The sequence below is a fragment of the Ursus americanus genome, chromosome 31 (genome assembly GCF_024610735.1).
Source record: "Ursus americanus isolate L20-20 chromosome 31, mUrsAme1.1.p, whole genome shotgun sequence".
Lineage (NCBI taxonomy): Eukaryota > Metazoa > Chordata > Mammalia > Carnivora > Ursidae > Ursus > Ursus americanus.
Window position 1 is genome coordinate 5,121,017 of NC_142157.1, and position 24,764 is coordinate 5,145,780.

General features: G+C 41.7%; 2 protein-coding genes across 2 annotated transcripts in view; one reads left to right on the forward strand and one right to left on the reverse strand.

Moving 5' to 3' along the window:
• CCNY (cyclin Y) overlaps positions 1 to 5,826 on the reverse strand; it is a 214,024-nt gene extending 208,198 nt beyond the window's left edge. The window contains exon 1 of the mRNA XM_045786369.2: positions 5,673 to 5,826. Within this exon, the coding sequence (XP_045642325.1) occupies positions 5,673 to 5,826 (154 nt within the window). The remainder of the gene's footprint in view (positions 1 to 5,672) is intronic.
• A 155-nt stretch (positions 5,827 to 5,981) lies between these two features.
• On the forward strand, positions 5,982 to 24,233 carry LOC148107359 (uncharacterized). The gene is made up of 2 exons (XM_087857873.1): positions 5,982 to 6,662; positions 23,906 to 24,233. The coding sequence occupies exons 1-2, from the start codon at positions 5,997 to 5,999 to the stop codon at positions 23,972 to 23,974; spliced, it is 735 nt and encodes a 244-aa protein (XP_087713999.1). The 5' UTR covers positions 5,982 to 5,996; the 3' UTR covers positions 23,975 to 24,233.
• The last annotated feature ends 531 nt before the right edge of the window (positions 24,234 to 24,764 follow it).

Here is a 24,764-nt window from a genome sequence, read left to right on the forward strand (position 1 = left end):
AAAGTAAAAATCCAATCACAAAGTATTGCCAGCTCAAAGCATACAGACAATGAACGAATGTCTTAAAACAAAGCGGGCATGGGCCAGGCATAAGGGTGGGGGTCAGTTTCTAGACCAGGTTACTCCCTAACACAGGGTAGTTGAGATGTGGAGCTCTAGCAAGTGATAGCAGATTGAATCCCAACTCTGACACTAACCAGCTATGAAACCTTGAGCAAATTTCTTAACCTTTCAGTCTCAATTTCTTCTCCTGTAAAATACAAAGAATGATATATTTAAAAAGATAATACAAGTCAAGTAATTAGCACAGCACTTGGCCCAAAGTTAACACCGAGTAAAGTCTACTGCCCTTGTCCATGATCAGCATGACATGGGCAAGAGACTGCACCTCTCCAAGATTCAGTTTCCTTATCTGTAAAATGAAGATGGGGAGCAAATGACTCCATGATTCTAAAATAGAAAGGAAAATAAATAAGTAAAGGTCGTGGAATCTTCATCGGTGCTTTGGAGAATGGCCCTCTCCACAAACCTTTAAAGTGCACCTCTCCATACTGCCTAATATGCATCAGTCCATGCTTGGTCAGGGTGTCTTCAGAAATCTTTCAGGCAGTGCAGCTAATAAATCTTAGTCTGGAATAAAAGTCCACAGGTATGGGTTTTGTCCATCAGGCTAGAAATGATAAGTGGGTCTGAGACACAAGAAGAAGAAATCCAAAGAGATGAGGTTGCAGATATCCAAAGAAACCAAGAGCAGTAATTTAAGCTACTACCGTAACAGGTGCTTAGATTATAAATTGCTCCTTTGCCTCCCCACCCTTGTAACAGTGAATGTACTTTTTCCAGTTATCCTTCCCAGACCTAGGATGAGCCCCTTAGGCTTCCAGCTTCTCTGACTATGGGAAGTTCAAGCACCATTTGCTGTATATCCTAGAACACTTCACATTTAATAAAGAAAATCACCAGGAATGGCTAAGTTCATAACTGCATACGCTCACGTAGTACTTTTTGGTTTATTAAGCATTTTGGCCTCACTTAGATCTTTAAGGATATAAGGCCGCAGCTAAAGCCATTCATCTTAAGAGATGAGGAAAAAGACTAAATATACCACATTGTTAAACAAACTACAATTAGCCATGATTTATCTTGGTTTAGGGTTTTTTTCTTTTGTTATGCTTTAAAACCTTTCTTAAGTTTCATTTTCAGGATTTCACCCTACCTGCTACTCTCAGGTTAAAACACAAACAAAACCGAAAAGTTTCATATCCACTCTACTTTCATTATTACAAGTCTTGGTCTTTCTCTACTTCCGTCCTGTTCTTCTCATGCAATAAATACACATGATGTACTCTGCCTCCAACGTCTGTAAGTTGCTAGCTTCACCCATTCGTTCAAACAAATATAGAGTGTCTTCAGGGTAAAAGGCACTTAGGTTACATCCCCAAACAAAACGAAAATGTTCTACTAAAATTTATGCACTAGTAGGTAAAAATTATTATTATTATTATATATGTATATACTTATATGCTAGAGGCGAAATAGAAGAAACAATAATTCAGAGAATGTATACTAGGATTGCTGATGGGGCAACAGGAGAGATGTTAAAGGGAGCTATCAGGAAGGCCTCACTAAAAAGAAGGCAGTTGAGAGAGTTAGCCAAGAGGAAACACAGAGAAAACCATTCCAGACAGAGCAAAGGCCCTGGGGTGAGAGCATGTCAGGTATATTCAAAGAACAGCACTGAAGGAGGCCAGTGTGGCTAGAGTGAGCTGGCGAGTTGAGTGAGGAAGGCAATCAGATCACACACGGCCTTGAAGTCCATGTAACAACTCCATCCACGGTAAAAGTCCACTGTAAAGCTTTTACTTGATATGAAATAAGGAATCACTGCAATTTTTGAACAGAGGAGTCACATGTTAAAGTTTTTAAAAGGATCTCACCATGGCTGCTATGTTTGTTCGAGAACAGACTATAGCGGGCAAGGGTGGAAGCAGGGGTATCAGTTAGGTGGCTTAGCTGAGACAAGCAGCAGGAGACGTTTTGAGAAGTGGCTGGATTCTGGATATATTTTGAAGGTTGAGAGCCATTCTTTCCTAGCAGATTGGATACAGCATGATGGAAAAATTGGGTTGTCAAAGAAGACAGCTGAGCTACAAAGGATGAAACTGCTAGCAATTATTTTAAGGCAAAACCCTAAGTGACACTTTTGTACAGATGTTACAGGCATTCTATCCTGATTTACTTGGTCTCATCAAATCTTAAATTCTCTTTCTCTCCTCCCACAGAAATAATCTAATCAGGTAAGGCCAGTCTATTAAAGATACACGATGTTTCTTCTCAGAGAAATTGTGACTATGACTGTAAAGACAGACACCCTATCTCAGAAAACCACCCAAGGACTAGTAAATGTGTGATGGCTAGTCAAGCAACAATGGGAAGTTTCCATGTGTCAATTACTGGGTGTGTGACTTTAGGCAAGTCATTTTTCTTCTCTGCCTCATTTTTTTGTGTTAAAGTAAGGATAATGTTATCCATAGGGTTATTGTGAATACTAAATGAGTAAATAGTTATCAATCTGTCAGAGCAGCATTTGGCACAGAGTAAACAATACCTAAGTGTTGCAAGTATTACTATCATTGTCATTAAGTCTTGTTAATTCTCAATCTCTGAATAATTTTATGAGAAATAATACCTAGGGAGCTGATGAGTCTAATATACACTTCCAAAAACATGAATAAGCTAACACTAAGGTACACAGAGTACAAAGGCAGGGCAAGTTGCTGGTAGGTGTCATGGAAGCCTAACTCCCCTCAGTCACTGAAACACTACAGGACAAATGCTACCCATTGTGTGTTTTGGGCAGGGAAAACAGGGATTCAAACCTCATGTCTCTGTGATTTTAAGAAACTGACCTATCACAGAAGCCCCATGAACTTCTCTGAACCTTTCAATTCTACTTGTCTGAGACGTCTCTAAGGATAAAGACGGTACTTGAGCACTTCGGCTTTTGTGATATACTCAAGTATGCTTCAGCTATAGTTTTTAAACGTTTACTAATCATCTATCAATATAACTCAAAAGTTAAAATCTCTACCTATTTCTATATGCTATTTAAGTTAAACAAGTTTGTTCTGTTCTCCCAGCTTCTGATACTGAATGAATTTCTATGGAAAATGTCCCTGAGTAACAGACTTACCCAGCCAGGGATTCTCAGCACTACCTCCATCTTCGAATTACCTGGAGAATTTTAAACATATTAATGCCAAGTCCCAGTCCTAGATTTCTGGTGTAAATGAAACCAATGTTGAGAACCACAGACAGGTAAATCCTAGAAGTATTACGTATTGAATTTTGGGAGACAGAGAGAATATTGTTTAAACTGTGAATTAGCATTTCTGGGTTTAAACTAGCATCATCATATGAATTGAGTTCTGGGATAAGAAGACACTATGAACCTAGATTAGAAATCTTTTTAACCCTGGGAAACAAACTGAGGGCTTCAGAGGGGAGGGGGGTGGGGGAATGGGATAGGCTGGTGATGGGTAGTAAGGAGGGCACATATTGCATGGTGCACTGGGTGTTATACGCAACTAATGAATCATGGAATTTTACATCAAAAACTAGGGATGTACTGTATGGTGACTAACATAATATAATAAAAAATATTATTAAAAAAAAAAAAGGAAAAGAAAGGAAATCTTTTTAACCTGCCCTAGAGTCTCCTGAACTATCCTGAACTTCCAAAACAAGAGTTGGTAGTCTTCCAAATGTTTTCTCAAAGCTAACCTGATGACCAAAACTGAGATTTCTTTCAAATGAAATAACACACAATACTATTGTATTTTTCTCTGGCAAAATCCTTCTAAGACTTAGTGCCAAATACCTGGTTATGATTACCCCCCCCCACTTCCTTACTATAGTCAATAATAGTATGCAGCTTGTCTCTAAGAAACATGAATTTTCCTTTTGTCTGTATTCTTTTAATTCATTATATAAAACATAAAGCTCTTTCCAATATTAGTGAACGTGGAGAAATTATTTCCAAATGTTTTTGCCTATCAGCATTGTATAAGACTGGGTAATGGCTTTCTATAATAAACTCAGTCATTCATTCATTCCTTTAAAATACAATACTTATTAAATCTCTACTATATGCTACACATTTCCTTCAGCTGCTTGGACTATACCCGTGATCAAGACAGACCAGACCTCAATATCCTTCTAGATGCCTTTAAATGCATGAATTTAAAGTATAACTGTAGTTCAAAAACGTCTAAAGAAATTAAGATAATGGAAGTCTAATATAACTATACTAGAAATATCATTGGAACCCTAATTTACTACGTGTCTACTATAAGCCAGATGTTATATTAGTCCCTTTAATATATGGTACTCATTTAATAAAGTTGCTGTCCTGCAGAGATGACATTACTATTTACAAGAAATTAAAAGAGGCCAAACAATGAGAAAATTCTTTCCTTTAGCAGAGTTTAAATTTGGCTTTCCACACTAGAGGGAATTCTCCATCCAAAGCTGTCAAGAATGACTTATGACAGAGTGGTGTCAATTCATTCACACAAGAAATTTTTTCATCTTAGTTCAATTACATCAACTGTGAGAAGATTTGGGGGTTAAAAAAAGAAAAATCACGTTGTCATAAGAATATACTTCCAATTTCACATTTTTTAAGTTGAAATTACGCAAACTGTGTTTCAAGCATGATGCATAAACTACCTATCCATATTAAGCCACACAGCTTAAGGATAAATTAGGACTAACGAATATACTGTGAGACCAATAAAATAAATAAATACACATTACTAGGTGCAGTGATCAGTCCTTTAACTTTACGAAAACTAGTCCAAACATCACTCAGCTCAATCAGAAATTCATAGGACTGTAATTCTGCCCCAAGCAAAAACTGGGAGACAACCCAAAGATGTCTCCAAACCATTTTGATAATAATTGAGTTTGTTGTTTCGTTTTGCTTTTTATAAGTATTCAGCTATTTGACTCCAATCCTGCATACATCGCCCCCCCCCAAAAAAATCCTTTTTTAAGTTTTTAACGGAAATAGGGAACTGCCAATTGGGGTCAGTTTGTAAGTTTCCGGGGGAAGCTGATGTACGCCAACCCTGCTCTCCCAACTCCAGGTAGAGACTGATTCCAAAATGGGATTCACTCCTCATTTACGCCAAGGAGCATCCATTCCCTTCGCCTTCTAAAGGACAAACAAGCTCACCCTTCCAGTGAGTAACTTGGCTTGTGGCTACGTTCACACAGTGCCTGGAACGCAAGCTCTCGGGCCGCCCCCACCCCAGCACTAGCGGCTCAAGGCTGGACAAGGACTAGCTCTTGTCACCTCTCGACCTGCACCCCTCCGGCCCCACGGTTCTCCTGAGCCGCTGCCCGCCGGCAGTTTCCCCGCCGCTCGCTCGGGGGTACAAGCCAGGGGGCCGCTCGGGGTCTCCGGGACCCCCGAGCGCCCGGGGTTACGGGGCGGAAGACCCGGTCCTGCCCTGATTACAGAGGCAGGCTGAGAAAGCAAAAGCAGCCTCGGCCATACAGACGCTGGGGGTGCAGACGGAGCACCGCGGATGCAGGCGGGGTGTGGGGACGCCAGAGGGGGCCTCGGCGAGGCCGCCGCCCCGCGACCCGGATTCCCCCGCGCTCACCGTCGATGTTCTCCCGGTCGCTGATGTGCTGCAGGTTGCAGCCCGTGTCCTCGCGGCTCAGGTCCGTGTCGGGCCGGTAGGACTCCAGCCGGGAGTGGGCATTCCTCCGGAGCTTGGGGCTGGACGACACGCAGCACGAGGTAGTGTTCCCCATCTTCGGTGGCCCCCAGACTCCTGCTGCTCTCGCCTTCCTCCCCGTCCCCGGGAGCGGGGCGCGGGCGGCGGGGGCGTGGAGGGGAGGCCCGCCCGCCCGCCGCCGCGGGAGGGGGCGGAAGCCGCGGCCGGCCCCCGGGTCAGCAGCGGCGGCGGCGGCGGGGCCTCGCCATGGGCGGCGGCGGCGACGAGCGGGCGGCGGCCCCGGCTCCCCCGGCTCCCCCGGCTCCCCCTCGGCCTCTGCGCTCGCCCGCCCTGGTTCGGCGGGCCTGTCCGCGGCGGAGGAGCGCTCGGGTCCGCGCGACTGCGGCCGCCGAGCCTAGCTCACCCCGCCGCGGCCATGGCGGGCGGCGCCGCGCAGGCCGCCTCACCCCCCCGCGCTTCCCGGTCGGCGCCCGGGGCCCCGGCGGCGGCGGCGGCCTCCGCAAGAGGTTCCGGTTCAAGCGGGGGAGCCGCGTGTCCGTGCGGGACGGAAAGGCGAGCGGGCGTGGGCACGGTTGTCGTGCCCGGCGCTGCGGAGCCCGGCGCAGCCCGCGAGGATGCTCGGACGCCCTCCCCCGCCGTCGGCGCCCGCCCCCGCCCCCGCCGCAGCCCCCGCCCCGCCCCGTCGCCGCCTCTTCCCTCTGCCCTGGAAGCAGATCGGCGGCGGTAGAGGGAGGTCCCGAGCCGGCGCGCCCCGCGCCGAGTGTGGGGTCGCGGCCGGGGCGGGGAGCCGAGTCTCACGCAGGCGGGCGTGGGAGCCCCAGACGAAGCGGTCGGAAGCTCAGCGTCTCGATGCCCTTCCTCTCCGGCTCTCCGCGTCCTCCACCTCCCCCGGGCCTAACGCTGGGAAGAGAGGTGTGTGGCTGGCCTACGCCGCCCTGGGCCCGGCCCGGTGCCCCAGGGACCGCGGAGGGGCCGGAGCGGGCGGGGGCGCAGCCCAGGAGCCTGAGGGAGGGGCTGGCGGCGCACGGTGGAGAGAGGTGGGGATGCGGCCGCCTCCCGGCGGTGCGCGGAGGCTGGGTTTCTCTCACACCGAGGGGTCGGGGGTTATTTTGGAAGTATTTAAAAGGAAACTGGACCTTGATTTGGGACTTCTCGCGTCTATTTTGAGTTATGCCTTGACTTCATGGTGACCTTGTTAGAAGCCGTGAGATAAATCTGGGGGGCCCCTGGGCTACATTAATGCCGAATTAGCTGCAGTGTTCTGAGTTCCCAGGAAATGAGTGTGAAGTAGAGACCGATAACTTAACATCAGCTCTCCTTTACTTTGCAATGCTCTGGGGTTTTGTCTTGCTGAGACCAGCCTGACCTAAAGCATGTTAGCCGAGATGAAGTTACGTGAAAGTGCCTGGCTCACGTGAGATGTTCAGTAAATCTTGGGCTCCATTGCCTCCCGACACCCGAGAAAGACCTTTTGCCGAAAGTGGCAGAGATAACCTCCCCACGCTTTCTCCAGATAGTCACTGGAGTCATGAGAAGACTCAGGGAAAAAATGACTTTGAACACAAAAAAATATGGTGCAGCCCTCTTAATTTTATATCTGGGGAAACGGAAGTCGAGAAAGATGAAGGGCCTTGATTTGCCCAAGGTCCCAGTACTAGTAAGTGGCAGATGTAAGTACTAAAAGGGAAGAAAAGGAGTAAGGAGACTTAATACTTTTATATAGCATCAGCAACGTGTGGACATCTTGCCTGAGGCTTTATAAACATTTATTTTGTTTAATTCTTGATATCTAGCCTTTTTTACAACCTGTGTTGTCTCTCTAATCTTGCTTTCATGTTTATACATTTATTAGTCAATAATCAAAAAAGCCTCATGCTCTGAACTGGATTAATGCCATTTGTTGCAATAAGTGGCAGATGTCCTTGGAAAATAAATGGCAGCAAAGTGCTGATGTTGACATGAGAAAGGAAATGTAAACGGGAAGTTCCAAAGAATTGCAGCCCCGAAAAGGTGGGTAAATAGCAACAAGACAAAATAATGCTCTATATTAAGGCAGTTCTGACCTTCTTGCTTCCCAGGAAAGTTTAAATGGGACATAACTGCAAGTCAGTGAATGTGTATATTCACATTTTCAGGGCTACAGTGTGTGGGTGAAATGGATGAAAATTGGGACAGGGGTTATATTGTCTGTTCTGATTGCTGTTTTGTAATTGGGGCACTATAAGCATCCAAATGCTGAACCATAGGTGTATGGCATATCCACTTTAAATATGAAATTAAATTTTCATTTAATTGTAGAATTTATAATATTTATATCAGTGATATGCTCTGAAGGTTTTTAAGAGGAGAGGCAGAATAGCTGTCTTCAAGCTTCCTGTGCTGGCAGGTCATCGGGCAGTGTTAACTGAAAAGATAGTCTGGAGGTGAAGGAAGACAGGACTGGGGGTCAGGGTAGCCCCAGACTCTTGCCAAAGGATGGACAGTCATTGGTCTGCAGGGACTTTTCTGTCCCCCACCTTCCCCATCCCCTCTTTGACATTCCTACCGTGTTCCCTTTAGGAATGCACCTGTTGGAATTATAAAGAAGTGTGACTTTTGGTCAACAGGCCCAGGACTAGTGCTAAAGCCTCACCAGTGACTTACGTGAATGCCATGCCCCCCTGGCCTCCCCCACTGCCTCCCCCCACCACACACACACTTCAAACTCCTCCAGACAAAGATACCTCCTCCTTGAAATGCAGTGACAATTTAAGAGAGGTTGCAGAAACAAAGTGATGCCAAGATGAAAATGAAATGTGTTATTTATTAAGCACGTGTTAGAAGCCATGCTCTGTACTAAGTATTTTTTATATCTAAGCCTATGCTGTTTCCACATTTTACAAATAAAGATGCTTTAATTCTGATAATTAAACCGAAGATTAGACTACTGAGAAGAGGCCTAAGTGGAGATATTAACCTTGGTCCTGACTGCTAAGTCCATAAGGTCCCCTCTCAGCTGTATCCATCCCAACACATCCTGCCCCCACCTCTGGGTATCACTGAACAAGAAGGGAACAAAGAAGCAGATTAAAGTAATGAGAGAAGAAATCTGCAAAAGTTTTGAGTGGAAAAGAAATTCTAGTGTTACTTCTCTCCTTTTTTCTATTCTCTTTTTGAAGAAAGCTGGCAGTGACTGCTTAGGACTAGTTCTAGACTTGAAGAAGAGAGGGGATCCTTATTTCTGTGGGCCCCACCCTTCTGACCAGAGTAAGGTAGACAGGCAAGAAGGTCGAAGAGAAGCATATGCAGAAATGTGCATTTAGCCACAGTGTCTTTGACATTGCCACACTTGGGGTTCTAAATGCAAGGACACTTCGTCGGTAGAGTAAATCCAGCCCAGGATTGGGGCCAGACGGAGAGAGGAAAGGTGAGCGCTGCAACCCAAGGCCCCCGTCCTCAAATCATTCAGCCTTTTGAGAGAACATCAACCTGGATGTACTCGTAACCCACCTTGCTCTTTAAGCTTTCTAGAAAGAATCATTTGGGTATTTTTTTCCTTCACTTTTCTCTGTAATCACTATTTAAGATTCTGGTCATTATGAAGAGGTGAATATGGAAATTCAGGTGAACAGCAGAAGTCATTGCTCTTCAAATTTTTTTTAGCAGTAGTAGCTTTTTTTTAACAAAATTTTCAATGGAACCACAATATTTAAAACATATGATCGGTGTTAGTATTAACCTATAAGATCTACTTATAAAAAACAAACTATTGAGAATTAGCTACCTTAATTGAATCACGTAGATCGTAATTATAGTCTTACTTCAGTCACACTTATATCCATGAAATATGAATCACCCCCTAGAATACAGAAAACACTGATCCAGGTTAACCCAGGACCTGGACTTTTGGTCAAAAGAAGAAAAATGGGGGCACCTGGATGGCCCAGTCGGTTGGGCGTCTGCCTTCGGCTCAGGTCATGATCCTGGGGTTCTGAGATCGAGCCCCGCATCGGGCTCCCTGCTTGGTGGGAAGCCTGCTTCTCCCTCTCCCTCTGTTGCTTCCCCTGCTTGTGCTCTCTCTCTGTCAAATAAATAAATAAATTCTTCACACACAAAAAAAAATATGGATAGAGTCTTGGGGGGAAAAAAACCTTCCCAGAGTATATCTGCCCTTTTCTTATCATCTGGTTACCAGTTTCCTGTGTCCGTTACTCAACATTTGTAAGGCAGTAATGGAAAAACCAAGACCCTTTGTTGTAACACCAACGCTCTTCCTGTCACCCTCTTATTTTCCAGTGACCTCCCCTCCAGATAAGGCCTCCATCTAGTACTTGAGGGTAGGCAGTCCAAAATGTGACCAGCTATTGGGAAAGTATTTACTTTGATAGCCGCTTGACCTTGACCAACGTAAGTGATTCATTTATTGATAAAACATTTCTTAAAAGTGTACTGAGCCAGGCACCTGAGGGATACAAAAATGGGTAAGATTTAGTTCTCGCCCTTGAGAAACTCATCATCTGGTTAGGTAAATAGTCAAAAGATCAGGTGTAGACTAAGTCCAGCAATGTGAATGATTGTAGTCACGTAGTGGTAAAATCTGAAGACTACCAAGACTGCTACCTATAATTAAAAACCTTTCTTGCCCGTGGATACATCTAAAATTCCACTATAGGAGATTTACTCCTATGAAGTAAAGAATTACATCCAGAGATTGTCGGAATGAAAATTCCCACAAGCAATTAAAGATGGCTAGTAGATTGAAACACTGATGGCAAGTCCCTTGGACTAGAGTAACTGCCGGGAACAATGTGTTGAGAAGGATTCTGAGGTCATATTCCAGCCCAACAGGAAAGAATGCTGCCGTAAGGAGAGGAGGAGGAGGAAGAGGTAGCACTGGTTCCATGGATTTCCTTGCCATGAGGAAAACCACTGTTTATGGAACAAATACTGAAGCCAGGGACAGCCACAGTCTCTGGGTTTCTAGGATAATACCACGCGACTAAGAACTCACCCCTGTCCCCAGGCTAACCAACCTTAACAAGTCTAACCTCTCTCTTGCCCTCGCCCAACTCTTAATCTGCTTTATCCTTCCTTGCTCACAATAGAAATGGTGAAGCTATGTGCAGTCTCTGAGAGCTAGGATGTACTTTTGTTAAGGCAAATCCCAGCATCTTACAGGGTCCGACTGGGAGAGGCTGTTACTTCTCTACCCAGTGTCGGTCCTCCCATCTTCCTTTTCACGGAGCCCTCCATTTTGTGAGGACCAGCAGTACGCCCATCTCAGAGATGACAGCTGGCCATGTGACTAAGTTTGGCCAATGATATGTGAGTGGAATCTTACAGGAAAGCTCTCTGAAGGTGTTTCCTCTTCTCTGCTTCTTGGAATGTGGACATGATGGCTGGAATTCTAGTGTGCCCTTTGGAATTTCAGCTGACCTTGAAGATGAAAGCCATGAACTAAGATATGTCCCTGTATGCTTGTTTTACATGAAAGAAATATATTTTGTACAAGCCACTGTTACTTTGAATTTCCAAGTAATATGCAGCCAGATCTCATCCTGATTTGGCAAGAATTTTATATTATCCTTTGATAGAGTCTTATGTCTCTGTGTCAGCAGTTTTCACTGATTGGCCCCGAGATGATGGGGCCTCTGACCTAGAACTGTGCGGTCATCTTACATACTTGGCTCCTCATAGCAGAATCCAGGTTGGAATGGAAAAATGCAGCATTCAGGTTCTGGAGTCAAGATTGGATTTTGTGGCAAAAAGAAGTTGTTTCTCTAAAAGGCAGATTAGTCCCCATGGAAATTAAAGAAGTAAATGCATTATTTTAACATAGCACTCCTTCAGTATTCCCAGAACTGGAACCAAAGGTTCCTGTGAGCAGGAAACTCTAGGAACACACCGTGCTATGTATGCTGAACATCCACCTGACCCAGAAAATTGATTCTTTCCTGTCAACAAGGTGTTTTATTTGGTTTTGTTTCTGGACCTCTCTTCATGACTCCTCCATTGACTATTTGGAAAAAGGTAGAAAGTTGGTTTCTGCCACCTCGTATTCTTCCAAACACAGGCAAAAAGTCTTTCTAGTCTAAGGTGGTTGGCATTGGGCGCATTGGTGGGGGATTTATTGAATGTCTCCCATGAGCCAGGCACTTTCACATACCTTTATGTTAGTTAACTGACCTCAGTTCAGACTCTGTTCCCAACATGACAAACCCAGCAGCATTTTAAAAGTAAAATAAGGATAGTTGATGAATTGTGTTAACTTAGTGCCTCTACCTCACATTTTTAACCTCCAAGGAACGCCAAACACTCTACAGCTATAACTCAACATTCGAACAGCCCTGGGGTCCCTAGGAGCAGCCAGGTAGATCTGCTGAAGCAGGCAGTCCTATCACTCCCCTGCTTAAGATTTGTCAGTAGCCTCTCACTGCCTGTAAAATAAAAACTCCACTCTGCCTGGCACGCAAGCCCACCTTTTCTCCCGCTGATCAGAACTGCTCAGAACTCACTATCAGGCCTGCCCTTCCTGTCTTGCTTTACTTGTGTGACCCCATCGCCTAAACACCCTTCCTCCTCTCCTGCCCAGCACCACGTTTTCAATCCTCAGCCTTCAAGGCCCAGTACAAGCACTGTTTTTTTAGTCCCTCTGCTGGAGATCATAAACTCATATAGGTTTTATCTAAAACCACTCATCTCTTCCTACTTGTTTTTATGCATTAATTTGTTTTATCTTGTCTACTAAACTCTGCACTCTGAAAGGGCACCCCTTGCTTCCCTGATTGTGCTTTGTGGCCCTTTGCCACAGTGCCTGGCTGGTAGGATGTGCTCAAGGACTGTTTGTTACCTGAGTAAGAGGCTAGGCAAGTACCTGAATGTGCTCCCTGCTGCCCCCTCCCCCCCCCCCCGCCCCCACCAGATCCCCGAGTCTCTCCACCCTTTATTTTCAATAGGAGAAGAACAGACTGAGCAGGGGCAGGGCCAGGGGACTGCTGGTGATGACTGTACAAAGTCTTCACTGATAATTCCCTTTTATTATATGTTGAAATATTTGAGGAAATATGTCTTGCATTGTGAAGCTTTTGAGATTCATAGAAATCTATAGGCAATAAAGTTTATTACCTTTTGTGCCTTCTTGTGAATTAATTAACCAGAAAAACAGCCCTTATGAAATGGGAGTTGTGCTTTTCAGAGCCTAGCTCTGACTATATTAGAAAGAAACGTATTAGAGAAAAAGTATCATTCATTAACTTGTTTACTTCAAAAAGAGAAGTTGGAATCCCAGAGCTTAGGATGCCATGCTTCATGTTTTTTTTAAACCTGAAAGCACCCAATTCCGGAAGAAAAAAGGTAATATGCAGTAGGTGCATGCATGCGATGTGCACATACTCAAAAGCCACATTCATTCAGTTGACAAATTTTGCCAGTTTGTCCAAGTCAGTGAAGGGACAGATTGCCCATGACAGGAGATGTTTTTTATTGCCACCACTGGGTGGGGGGAGGGGAATGCTCCCATATCTAGTGGGTAGGAGCCATCCTGCTGGGTACAGGACAGCCCCCACAACAAGAACTGTACAGCCCAAAATGGCTGTAGTGCCAAGGTTGAAAAGTCCTGTCTAAATTGTCCAATTATTTGCTGCACAAATGTTACTTATTCTTTCCATCAGGACGTACACATCCTTACACTTTCCATAGCATCGGAAAGAAAATAACAATTCATTATCTAATTCAGCTTCCCACCAAAAACTGTTTAAAAGGAAAAATAACACTTGCTTTCAAAAGACAAAGATAGATTGTTAATATCAAACACTTCTTAAAGTGAACTCCTACAGGGGGGCTTTTAAACAGCCGTTCTGGTTCCAGTTTTCCCACATCGCTCTAGAAGTATATATGTGTGAGCCTGGAAGTCAGCCCAGGTGCAGATAAGCAGGCCTGTAACAGATTTTTTTCCTTAAATGAGAAAAAAAAAATCTAAGTGCTTAAAAGCTAGAAGAGCCTTTGAGAACATTGCTGAGTTGATGTGCAAGGCACAGAAACCACCACTGGATTTATTCTAAAGTCAGAGGTAGTGACATTTCCTTTAGATTAGCCCTCATTCAGTATTTTGTTAATATTTTTCCCTTTATTGAGGGGGAAAGGATTTCCTTTGACCATTTGATCATTTCTCATATTTTTTTCTTTTATAATAATGTGATCATACTATATATAAAACTTGATAGCCTCCATTATTTTCTGCAGTGTGTGAAGTACTTTCCCAAACCAGTGAACATTTTTTTAAAAACTATCACAACTGGGGACGCCTGGGTGGCACAGTCAGTTAAGCATCCCACTCTTGGTTTCAGCTCAAGTCTTGATCTCAAGGCCCTGGGATGGAGCCCTGTGTCAGGCTCCGTGCTCAGTGTGGAGTCACCTTGAGATTCTCTCTCCCTCTCCTTCTACCACTCCCCCCCACTCACGCACTCTCTCTCTCTAAAATAAATAAATAAATCTTAAAAAAAAAACTATCACAACTGCAAAATATATCCTATAGATGTGCCATAATTTATTTAACATTCCACAATTATTGGACATTTCATTTGTTTCTTTTCAGTATAATAAAAAACGGTTCTGAGATGTGCATTTTTATGTACCGATCTGTTTTTTTGCATGTGCTTATTTCCACAAAGGGAATTAGTCTGTGTCATTTTGACCAGATAGGAACATCTTAAAATCTCTTGATAAGTGTTGCCATATAATATTGTACAGAGTTCATACTATTTTGCACAAATAATTGTTTCCTTACTGAAACAACAAGCTCAGAAAGGAACTTCTGGCCATTCTATGATCTGTAACTGGATGAGTTTCCATTGCCTCTGACAACATTTTATACATACCTGTATCACAGGATTTATTAATATGTTATTTTTTACCCACATTTCTCTGAGTAAACTCTGAAGTAGGAAGCGGAACTTGTCTTATTTTTTGTAGCCCCAGTACTATGAACAGTAGGCCTAACAGACACTCCACTTCTGAGAACAGCAACACCTGACAGGCATCAGGGCACTGTCAGGTAAATCCCAAGAAGCAATAATTGTCTCAATCTGAGTTTCCCTGTGATGGACCACAAGTTTGCATACCTAACAAAGGGAAGCTGCATACAGTTAGCTGTATTCTAAATCCAGCCCTGACAATTCTTCAGCATGTTTTTTTTTTCCAAGTTTTAAATTGCCTCAGTGTATCCTGTTATGCCTACTTTTCCTTCTGTCCGGCAGGTGAACTGACAGTTGATATTACCTGCAGTGTTAACTCAGGATAATATCACCTTACCCCAAGACCTTCAGGAGCCTCCAAAATGACTACGTGACTACTAGAAACCTCATAGAAACTTCTTCCTTTTGCTCAGTTATTGTCCTTCTGCATTTCCTAGGGACTTTACCTTGGCACAGTATCTGATGCTAAATTTTAATGAATGTCAAACAAGTCACTGTGTGGTAAATGCCAAGAAAAACAGCGATAAAAGGAAGAAGTGAAAATCTGTACCTTCTGCCTTTATCCCAGCACCATATCTACACCTTTTATCATCAGCCCCAAGGACTGGGGTCTTCTGTTTGAGAATGATATCAGTTCCGTAACTTCGGGAGACTTCTTGCTATGATACTGGGCTGGAGAGAAGCTGTTCAAAGCAGGCATCTCCCTCAGTAGGGTGGCCTGAAGATGCTCAGGCCCCCTTTGCTTGATGGTAATGCCCTCGCTGCCTGAGAGGATGCTTGAAATTCCCAGCCGGCCTCCCTTGGGAATAAGGCCTTAAAATCTCATTTTGCCTTTGATAAGTGATATTTGGAATATTCACACATTGAAATGTTGCTGTTCTCTATTAGCCCAGTACCAGTTAGTGTATCTGATTAGTCAGAAGGATCACTTCTCAAGGCACAAAAGGAATGGTAGGACGGGGCAGTATCTTCATTCATAAAACTCCGAGGGGCTAGAGAAAAAGCCATGAGAGAACAAGACCCACTCTTGGAGCGGCTCAGCCAGGAGCCACTGTGGAGAAGGCCTGGCGGTACTCAGAGGAAAACATGGGTGGTGGTAGGGGGGGCACACCCAAGTGACAGTGGATTAGGTAAAAAACAATAAAATCAGTGCGGACAAGACTCAGACATAAGACCCCCATGACCTTAACCTGCCCTCAGAATGTATAGGTCACAATTTTGCTTTGGGACACTTCTGTATATAAAGTGCTAAATAGAAGAGGGGAACAAGATTTAGGTTTCCCATCTCCCATACTCTTAAGATGCACATGGTAATATTGTGAATGGAGTAGAAAAAGGCTTTCCTTCTCAGGAAATAAAAAACACTTCCACTCTTGTTAACAGTTTTCTCCACTCACAATCTGTAGAACTGATTAAAAAAATATTTGAAAGGAATATTAACATTCATAGATATTAACTTATTTGGACAAAATATGCTAATTATTTCCATTTAATTTATAATAGTGAAAAACTTTATGCAACCTAAATGCCCTTGAAGCAATGACTAGTTAAGTAAATTCTGCTACATATAACGGAATCCATGAAGTCATGAAAATAAAGATGTATCTATATCTATACTTATTATTATAGAAAGCCATGAAATATTGTTGAGGGGAAAAAGTGGATTATATATGGTGAGCATATCATTTGGTCCTACTCATGAAAAATGATATTTCCCTATGAATATACACGCAAAGGGGCGTATTTAGAGAGATTCACAAATAGACTGTGTTAACAATGATAACCGTTAAAATAAAAACTTAGTTGATTTTGTTTTCCTGGGGGTTTTTTTGTTTTTTTTTTTCAAAGATTTTTTATTTATTTATGTGACAGAGAGACAGCCAGCGAGAGAGGGAACACAAGCAGGGGGAGTGGGAGAGGAAGAAGCAGGCTCCCAGCAGAGGAGCCCGATGTGGGACTCGATCCCGGAACGCTGGGATCACGCCCTGAGCCGAAGGCAGACGCTTAATGACTGCGCTACCCAGACGCCCCTCCTGTGGTTTTTTTTTTTTTTCACTTTAAATCTATCTTTTCCAAAAGCCATAATGCATTTATTTCCTTGCTGAATCCTTTTACCTCAGATGCTTTTATTCCCCTGCTAGTGTTTGTCTAAAACCATTGCCAGCTAAAAAAGGAAGGATTGTGAAGTAGAATCCATGCAGATGAATAGAATGGAATCCACATTGGAGGACACATCATCCACGGCTATAAGATCAGGAGACAAATGCAAGTAGTAGTTCTAATGCAGGAAAGCGCAACCTGGATATTTGGCATTCTGTATAGAATTCTAGCTCTTACACTAGCAGGCATCAATTGTTACCGTTTCTTGCCTATGGGCACTGAACGTGTTATCGTCCATTTTATTTAACTTACTGTAAAATTATATTAGCTGTGCTGCTACTTAAGCTGTCTTCTGTCCAGTCATTCAGCTTCTGTCTTTTGAGGGCCATGCCCCCTCACTGCCCCACCCCACTCCCCCCATCCCTAGAATAGGGAACTCTGTATGTTCAATCTATCTGTACCATTTAATTATTAAGACATTTTAAAAGGCAAATCTCCAAAATGCAGACCATTGGCTTCTCCATTAAAAAGTATTTCACAAAGGTCTAAACTTGAAAGATAACAGAGATTAATGATATTTGATATACCAGGGGAGAGTGAAAACACACAAACCTTCAAACCCAGCAAACAAGGCTCAATCCCTTTAGGAAGTCTCCACTTAGAGAGAGAGAACCCTAGCCTGGGTCCTAAATGAGGTGATGAGAGGCTCACAGTACCTGCTTTGTAAAACCAGACCCAGCCCACTCTGGAATCCAGGTCTCCTGTTCCTCTGCTAATGCTTTCTCCTCTACATCATGCACGCTCGAGAAAATTACAGCAGCTGAGCTCTGTAAGTCAAACAGCATGATTGATCAACATTAATCTGCAACAATTCTACGGAATTACTAAGAATTGGGCTTGTTTTTATTTCATATTTATTTTATTTTGTATTTATTTATACAACAAAGTAGTTGAATAAATCCCTTCATTCAATTAATCAATAGGGCAAAATTATACCAACAAGTACTTGGCTCTCTACTGTGGTCTCAGGGAGCTGAAGAACCAGTTAGAAAGAGTGCAAACATGGAAGAATTAAACTGCCAAATAAGCGATACACCTAGTAATTGCCCCAAGAGCTAAGGGAGGGAACCATCACTTCAGGCTTTGGTGGCCTTTAGAGGCTCAACAGTAGACTCATATTTATTCAGAACCCAAAATCCAAAAGTCCAGTAAGGAATTTTTTTTAAATGAAACATTAGGCTACATTTAACAATGGTTTTTATAAAGAATATCTTGTTATAGGGGCGCCTGGGTGGCTCAGTTGTTGGGCGTCTGCCTTCGGCTCAGGGCGTGATCCCGGCGTTCTGGGATCGAGCCCCACATCAGGCTCCTCTGCTAGGAGCCTGCTTCTTCCTCTCCCACTCCCCCTGCTTGTGTTCCCTCTCTCACTGGCTCTCTCTCTCTCTCTGTCAAATAAATAAATAAAATCTTTAAAAAAAAAAAGAATATCTTGTTATAATTCTAATTCTCTGAATAACAGTTACTTGGACAAACTTGTATATAATCAACATTCTTAAAGCTACATGAAAACATCCACTATCACCCAGTCCCACTCACAGAAGTCCTGAGAGAGATTTACATTTAAATGTCAACATAGTATAAAAATAGGAAGAATTAGCCAGCTATATAAATAACAAATTATCTACATCAGTTTTATCTCAAAATACGACGTTGACATTTTTGGCTATCCTAGTTCAGTCAAGACGACCAGAACGGTCTCAGAGAAGCAGAAATAGAATTCAGTTTGAACTAAGAAAATTCAAACCTGATTATATTGATAATGCCTCTTATTTCCCTTCCATTTTTTAAAAATCAATTTTAATGAGGTATAGTTTGCATAAAACCAAATACTCCCATTTCAACTGTCAAAACATCTCAGCGAGTTTTAAGAATTTTAATCTACCAGGATAACCACCAGCACAAGATATAGAACATTTTTGTTACTCGCCAAATTCCCAAAGTCTAGGTCAGGACTCCCCATCCCCACACAACCCCTCATCAGTTTTCTGTCACTGTGGATCAGATTTGTCTTTTCTAGGGTTTCATGAAACTGTAACCATGCACTGTGTATAATAATACCCTTGTGTAAGGCTTCTTTTGTTTTAAGATTCAAATGTGTTGTTGCATGTATGACTTGTCAAATTTACGATTAGTTGTGTTTATTGCTAATTAGTTTTGCCATGTATGGATATTCCACATTTGTTTATATACCACAAATATTGATGGACATTTAGGTTGTTTCTAGTTTTTGTCTATTATAAATAAAGTCATTATAAACATTTGTGTACAAGTCTTTGTATGGATATATATTTTCTTGGGCAAATACGTAGACGTAAGACTGCTGGGTTGTATGGTAAGTGTATGTTTAACTTTACAAGAAATAACCAGATTTTTTCCAAAGTACTGGTACTGTTTTACATTCCCACCAACAGTGTATGAGATTTGTAATTGCTCTACATTCTTAGTATAATCATTCTTTTTCATTGTCGCCATTCTAATGAATATATAGTAGTAACTCACTGTGGTTTTACTTTTTTTTTCTTTAAGTAGGCTCCATGCCCAGCATGGAGCCCAACACGGGGCTTGAACTCACGACTCTGAGGTTAAGACCAGAGCTGAGATCAAGAGTCGACGCTTAACCTACTGAGCCACCCAGGCACCCCTTGCTGTGGTTTTACTTTGCATTTCCTTGATGACTAATGATGTTGACACATTTTTGTATGTCTATTCATATATTGGCTATTAATATATCTTATAAAGTGTCTTTTCAAGTTTTTTGCCCAATTTAATTGGGTTATTTATCTTCCTGAGTTGTAGTTCTGTATGTATTCTGGATACAACTCCTTTGTCATATATGTGTTTTGTGAATATTTTCTTCCATTGGGTGGCTTCTGTTCTCATTTTTTCTTAAAGCATTGTCCTTTGAAAGGCATAAGTTTTAACTCTATAGAAGTCTAATTTATTGATAGCTCAATATCAATAGCTTATAGCTCTCATTGTTTGTGCCCTAAGAAATCTTCTACTACCTCCAGTTCATACAGATTTTCTTCTGTTTTCTTCTAGAAATTTTAAGTTTTACCTATGAAGCTTAGGTATGATCCAATTGGACGTTAGTTTTATATATGGAGCATGGTAAGGATCAAGGTTCATTTTTTTCTCGTGTGGATATCCAGTTGTTCCTGCATCATTTGTTGAAAAAAACTGTCTTTCTCCCTCTGAATTACTGTGGTCCTTTGTCAAAAATATTTGACCATGTATGGGTAGGTCCATTCCAGGATCTATTGTGTTCTATTGATCCATGTGTTTATCCTATAGTAATGTAGCTTTGTAGTCAGTCTTGAAATCTGATAATTTAAGTGTTCCTCTTCAAAATCATTTTGGCTATTCTAGATCCTTTGTGTTTTTATATAAAAATTTTAGAATAAGCTATAAAATTGCCTGCTGGGATTTTGATTAGGATTGCACTGAACTATGTAACAATTGGGGGGGGGGGAATTGACATCACAATACTTAGTCTTCAATTTAGAATCCTGGTACATCTCCATTTATTTAGGTCTTCTTTAATTTTGTTCAGCAATTTTTGTGGTTTTGTTTTTTTTTAGTTGTAAAGGCCTTGCACATACTGTGTTAAATCTGTCCCTAAATAGTTCATATTTTTGATACTATAGTAAGTGGTATTTTATTTCAATTTCCAACTGCTCATTGCTAGTACATAGAAAGACTAGATTCTTGTATATTAACATTATATGTGCTAAATTCAATTCTTCTATTTGACTTTTTATAGATTATACTTAAATTTTTCTACATATAAAATCATGTCATCTGCAAAAAAGGCTATTTTACTTCTTTCAGCCTGTATTCCTTTTATTTTTTTTTCTTACCTATTGTACTGGCTAGGACCTTCAGTACAATGCTGAATTGAAACCTTGTCAGCACATATCCTTGCTTTATTTTCAATCCTAGGGAAAGCATTCACCCTAATAGATGATGTTAGCTAAAGGGTTTTCAGATACTCTTTGCCAGGTTAAAGAAGGTCCTTTCCATTTCTAGTTTGCTTTGTTAAGAGGTTTTTGTATTATGAATGGGTATTAAATTTTATTGAACATTTTTATGTATTGCTTGAACGAATCATCTGGTTTTCTCCTTAATTCTGTTAATGTGAAGGTTACATTGAATTTTTCTTAATTTTAAAGCAAACTTGGGGCACCTAGGTGGCTCAGTCGGTTATGTGTCAGACTCTTGATTTTGGTTCAGGTCGTGATCTCAGGGTCATGAAATGGAGCCCTGTGTCAGGTTCTGTACTGGGCATGGAGCCTGCTTAAGATTCTCTCCCTCTCCCTCTGCCCCTTGCCCTGCTCATGCTCATGCTCTCTCTCTCTCTCAAATAAACAAATAAATTTTTAAGAAAAATATTAAAGCAACCTTGCATTATTGGGGAAAATCTCACTTGGTTGTAATGCATTAACCATTTTATATATTCTTAAATTCAATTTGCTAAAATTCATTAAGAATTTCTGCATCTTTCAATGACATGTATCAGTTACTAGTTTTCTTTTCTTGTATTGTCATTGTCTGGGCTCAAAAAAAAAAAAAAGGAGAAATGTTCTCTCTATTTTGGGAATGAGTTTACACACAACTGGTATTACTTCTTCCTTAAATGTTTGGTAGAATTTACTAGTGAATCCATCTGGGCCTGGAGTTTTCTTCGTGGGAAGCTTTTCGTTAATAATTAATCTCTTTGAGATATATATATATATATATATATATATATATATATATGGCTACTCAGATTTTCTATATTTCTTGAGTCACTGTTGTTGATCTATGACTTTCAAAGAATTTGTCCTTTTTACCTGAGTTGTTATATTTATTTGCATAGTTGTAATATTCCTTGATTTTTTTAATGGTTGCAAGATGTGTGGTAATGTCCTCTCTTTTTTTTCTACTGATGGTGATTTTTCTTATATCTCTCTCCCTCCCTCTTTCTCACATAACTGGCCTCACTAGAAGTTTATCAATTTTGTCATTTTCCAAAGAGATTTTATTAGGTTTTAGTGATTTTCTAATATATAATTTCCTATTCTCTGTTACTATTATTTTGTTTCCTACATCATCACTTTTAACTTCCATATTTATTCTCTCCGTCCTTTTACTTTTACTTAATTTGCTCTTCTGTTTCTGGCTTGATATGGACGCTTAGATTGATTTTAGCACTTTCTTCTTTTATAATTGAACATTTAAAACTATACATTTTCTTCTAAGTATTCTTCATATCCTACAAATTTTGACATATTTTTAAATTTTCTTTCAGATCAAAATATTGTCTAATTTGTGATTTCTTCTTCTACCCTTGGGCTATTTAATTTAAATGTTTTGTTTGTTTAGTTTTAAAATATTTTAGGATTTTCTAAATAATTTCAGATAATTCCATTTTTTTCAGAAAATGCAATCTGTAATTATTTCTGTCCTTTTAAATATGATGACGCATGTTGTATGACCCAGCATTTGGATCTATCTTAGTAAAGGTTTCATGTACACTTGAAAAAAAAAAATGTGTTTTACTGTTGTTGAGTGAAGCATGCTGTAAATATAAATTAGATCCAGTTTTTCAATAGGATGGTTCAAATCACCTATATAATTACTGATTTTCTGTCTGTTTTTTCTATCAAATACTAAGACAGGGCAACTGAAGTCTCCAGCAATGCATTGGTCTGCTTCCATTTGCACTTCTATCAGTTTTTCCTTCATATATTTTGAAGCTCTGTTTTGGGTGCTTTAGGATTGTTATGTCTTTTTGATGAATTTCCAAATCTGCATTGTTCCTGTTTCTTTTCCAGCTTCTTTTGGGTTGTTTTTTAGAAGTCCACTTTACTTCCACTATTACTTTATAAACTATTTCTCTTCATCCGAATTATTAATGGTTCCTCTAAGATTTACAATATTGTTATTTAGCTTATTCAATCTACATTGAAATAATACGCCATATCTTATATAAGGTGTGTAAGACTCTTGCAACGTTATGCTTGCTTTTTTCCCCTCTTGTCCTTTGAGCCCCTGTCATACATTTTATTTCCACACCTGTTAATGAACACCACAACACATTGTACTTGTTTTGTTTTTTTTCTTTGCTCAGTTACCATTTAAAGAAATTAATAAATTAATACAAAAAATATTTGTACTGGGGCGCCTGGGTAGCACAGTCGTTGAGGCGTCTGCCTTCGGCTCAGGGCGTGATCCTGGCGTTCCGGGATCGAGTCCCACATCAGGCTCCTCCGCTGGGAGCCTGCTTCTTCCTCTCCCACTCCCCCTGCTGTGTTCCCTCTCTCGCTGGCTGTCTCTCTGTCACATAAATAAATAAAATCTTTAAAAAAAAAAAAAGATTAAAAAAAATATTTGTACTTATCCACATATTGACCACTTCTGGTGTTCTTTGTTCCTTTGTGTAAGTCCAAGTTTTCCATCAGATAGCATTTTCCTTTTGTCTGGAGAACGTCCTTTAACATTTCCTATAGTACAAATCTGCAGTCGACAAAGTCTCTCCATTTTTGTTTATCTAAAAGTTTGCTTTTGTTTTGTAGAACATTTTTACTGAATATAGTTCTAAATTGACTTTTTATTCTTTTAGCATTTTATAGTCATTTCATGTTTTTCTTGCATATTTCTGATGAGAACTTTGCTATAATTTTTTATCTATGTTCCTCTGTGTGTAATGTGTTTTCCCCTTTTTCTGGCTGCTTTTAAGATGTTTCTCTTCATCACTTGTTTTCAGCGATTTGACTATGATATAGCACAGTTTGTGATGTGAATACGTGTGTTTATTCTGCTTGGGATTCTTTGGGATTCTTGGTTTGCAGTTTATAGTGTTCATTAACTATGAGGTGTTTTTTAGCCATTATTTCTTCTGTTACCCATCCCCCCCTTTCTGGGTTTCACATATATGAAACCACTTGATATTATCCCCAGGACCGTTCACTTTTTTTAACCACCTTATTGAGATATAATTTACAAACCATAAAGTTCAGCTGTTTAAAGCGTACAATTCAATGGTTTTTAATATATTTACAGAGGGGGTTGGTCCAAGATGGCGGAGGAGTGGGAGACCTAAATTTCCTCCGGTCCCAGGAATTCAGCTAGATGGTTATCAAACCACTCTGAACACCTACGAACTCAAGAGGAGGTCAAAGAAAAGAATAGCAGCAACTCTGTGAACAGAAAAGCAACTCCTTTCTGGAAGGTAGGACGTTTGGAGAAGTGAATCTGAGGTGACATATGGGAAGATAGACCGGGGGAGGGAGCCGCCGTCAGCCAGCTACTGGCAAGTGATAGAGCAGCAGAGCACAAAATTGGAACTTGTAGAAGTCTGCTCCGGTGAGGGACGTCACACTGATGGCTAAGCAGGGGGTGGGGGTGTGGGGGGGTGGGGGGTGTGGAACCCTCGCTGGGACAGTGTGGTCTCAGGACTCTCAGGGTCACAGGGAGACCGGGGCTGCCCGAGTGCTGCAGAGCTCCCAGGTGTCGTAGCAGGGAAGCTGGCTACAAAGAGTGAGGCAAGAACTGGGCCCTCAGCTGGAGGGGGGGAGGCGGGGGGGGGGGGCATAAACTGTGATCCTCGGCACATCAGGGAGACCCTCCTCTCTCCCCTGGGGGGAGCAGGAACCTGCTGGGTTTAGAGACTCCAAACACGGCCGTGTGCCAGAGATAGAAATGCTCGGTCACAGGCCAGGTGAGCACGGAGTGCAGACAGAGACCAGGGAAACAGGCGTGATTGCTTTTCTCAGAGGGCACACTGAGCAAACCCCGCCCTCACCCCCAGCTCTCAGTTCCTCCGGGGCAGGAGATTGGGAGGCCACCATTTTCATTCCCGTCCTCGCAGAAAGCCTTCAGGAAACAAAAGCCACAGAAAGCAAAATGGAGCAGATTACTT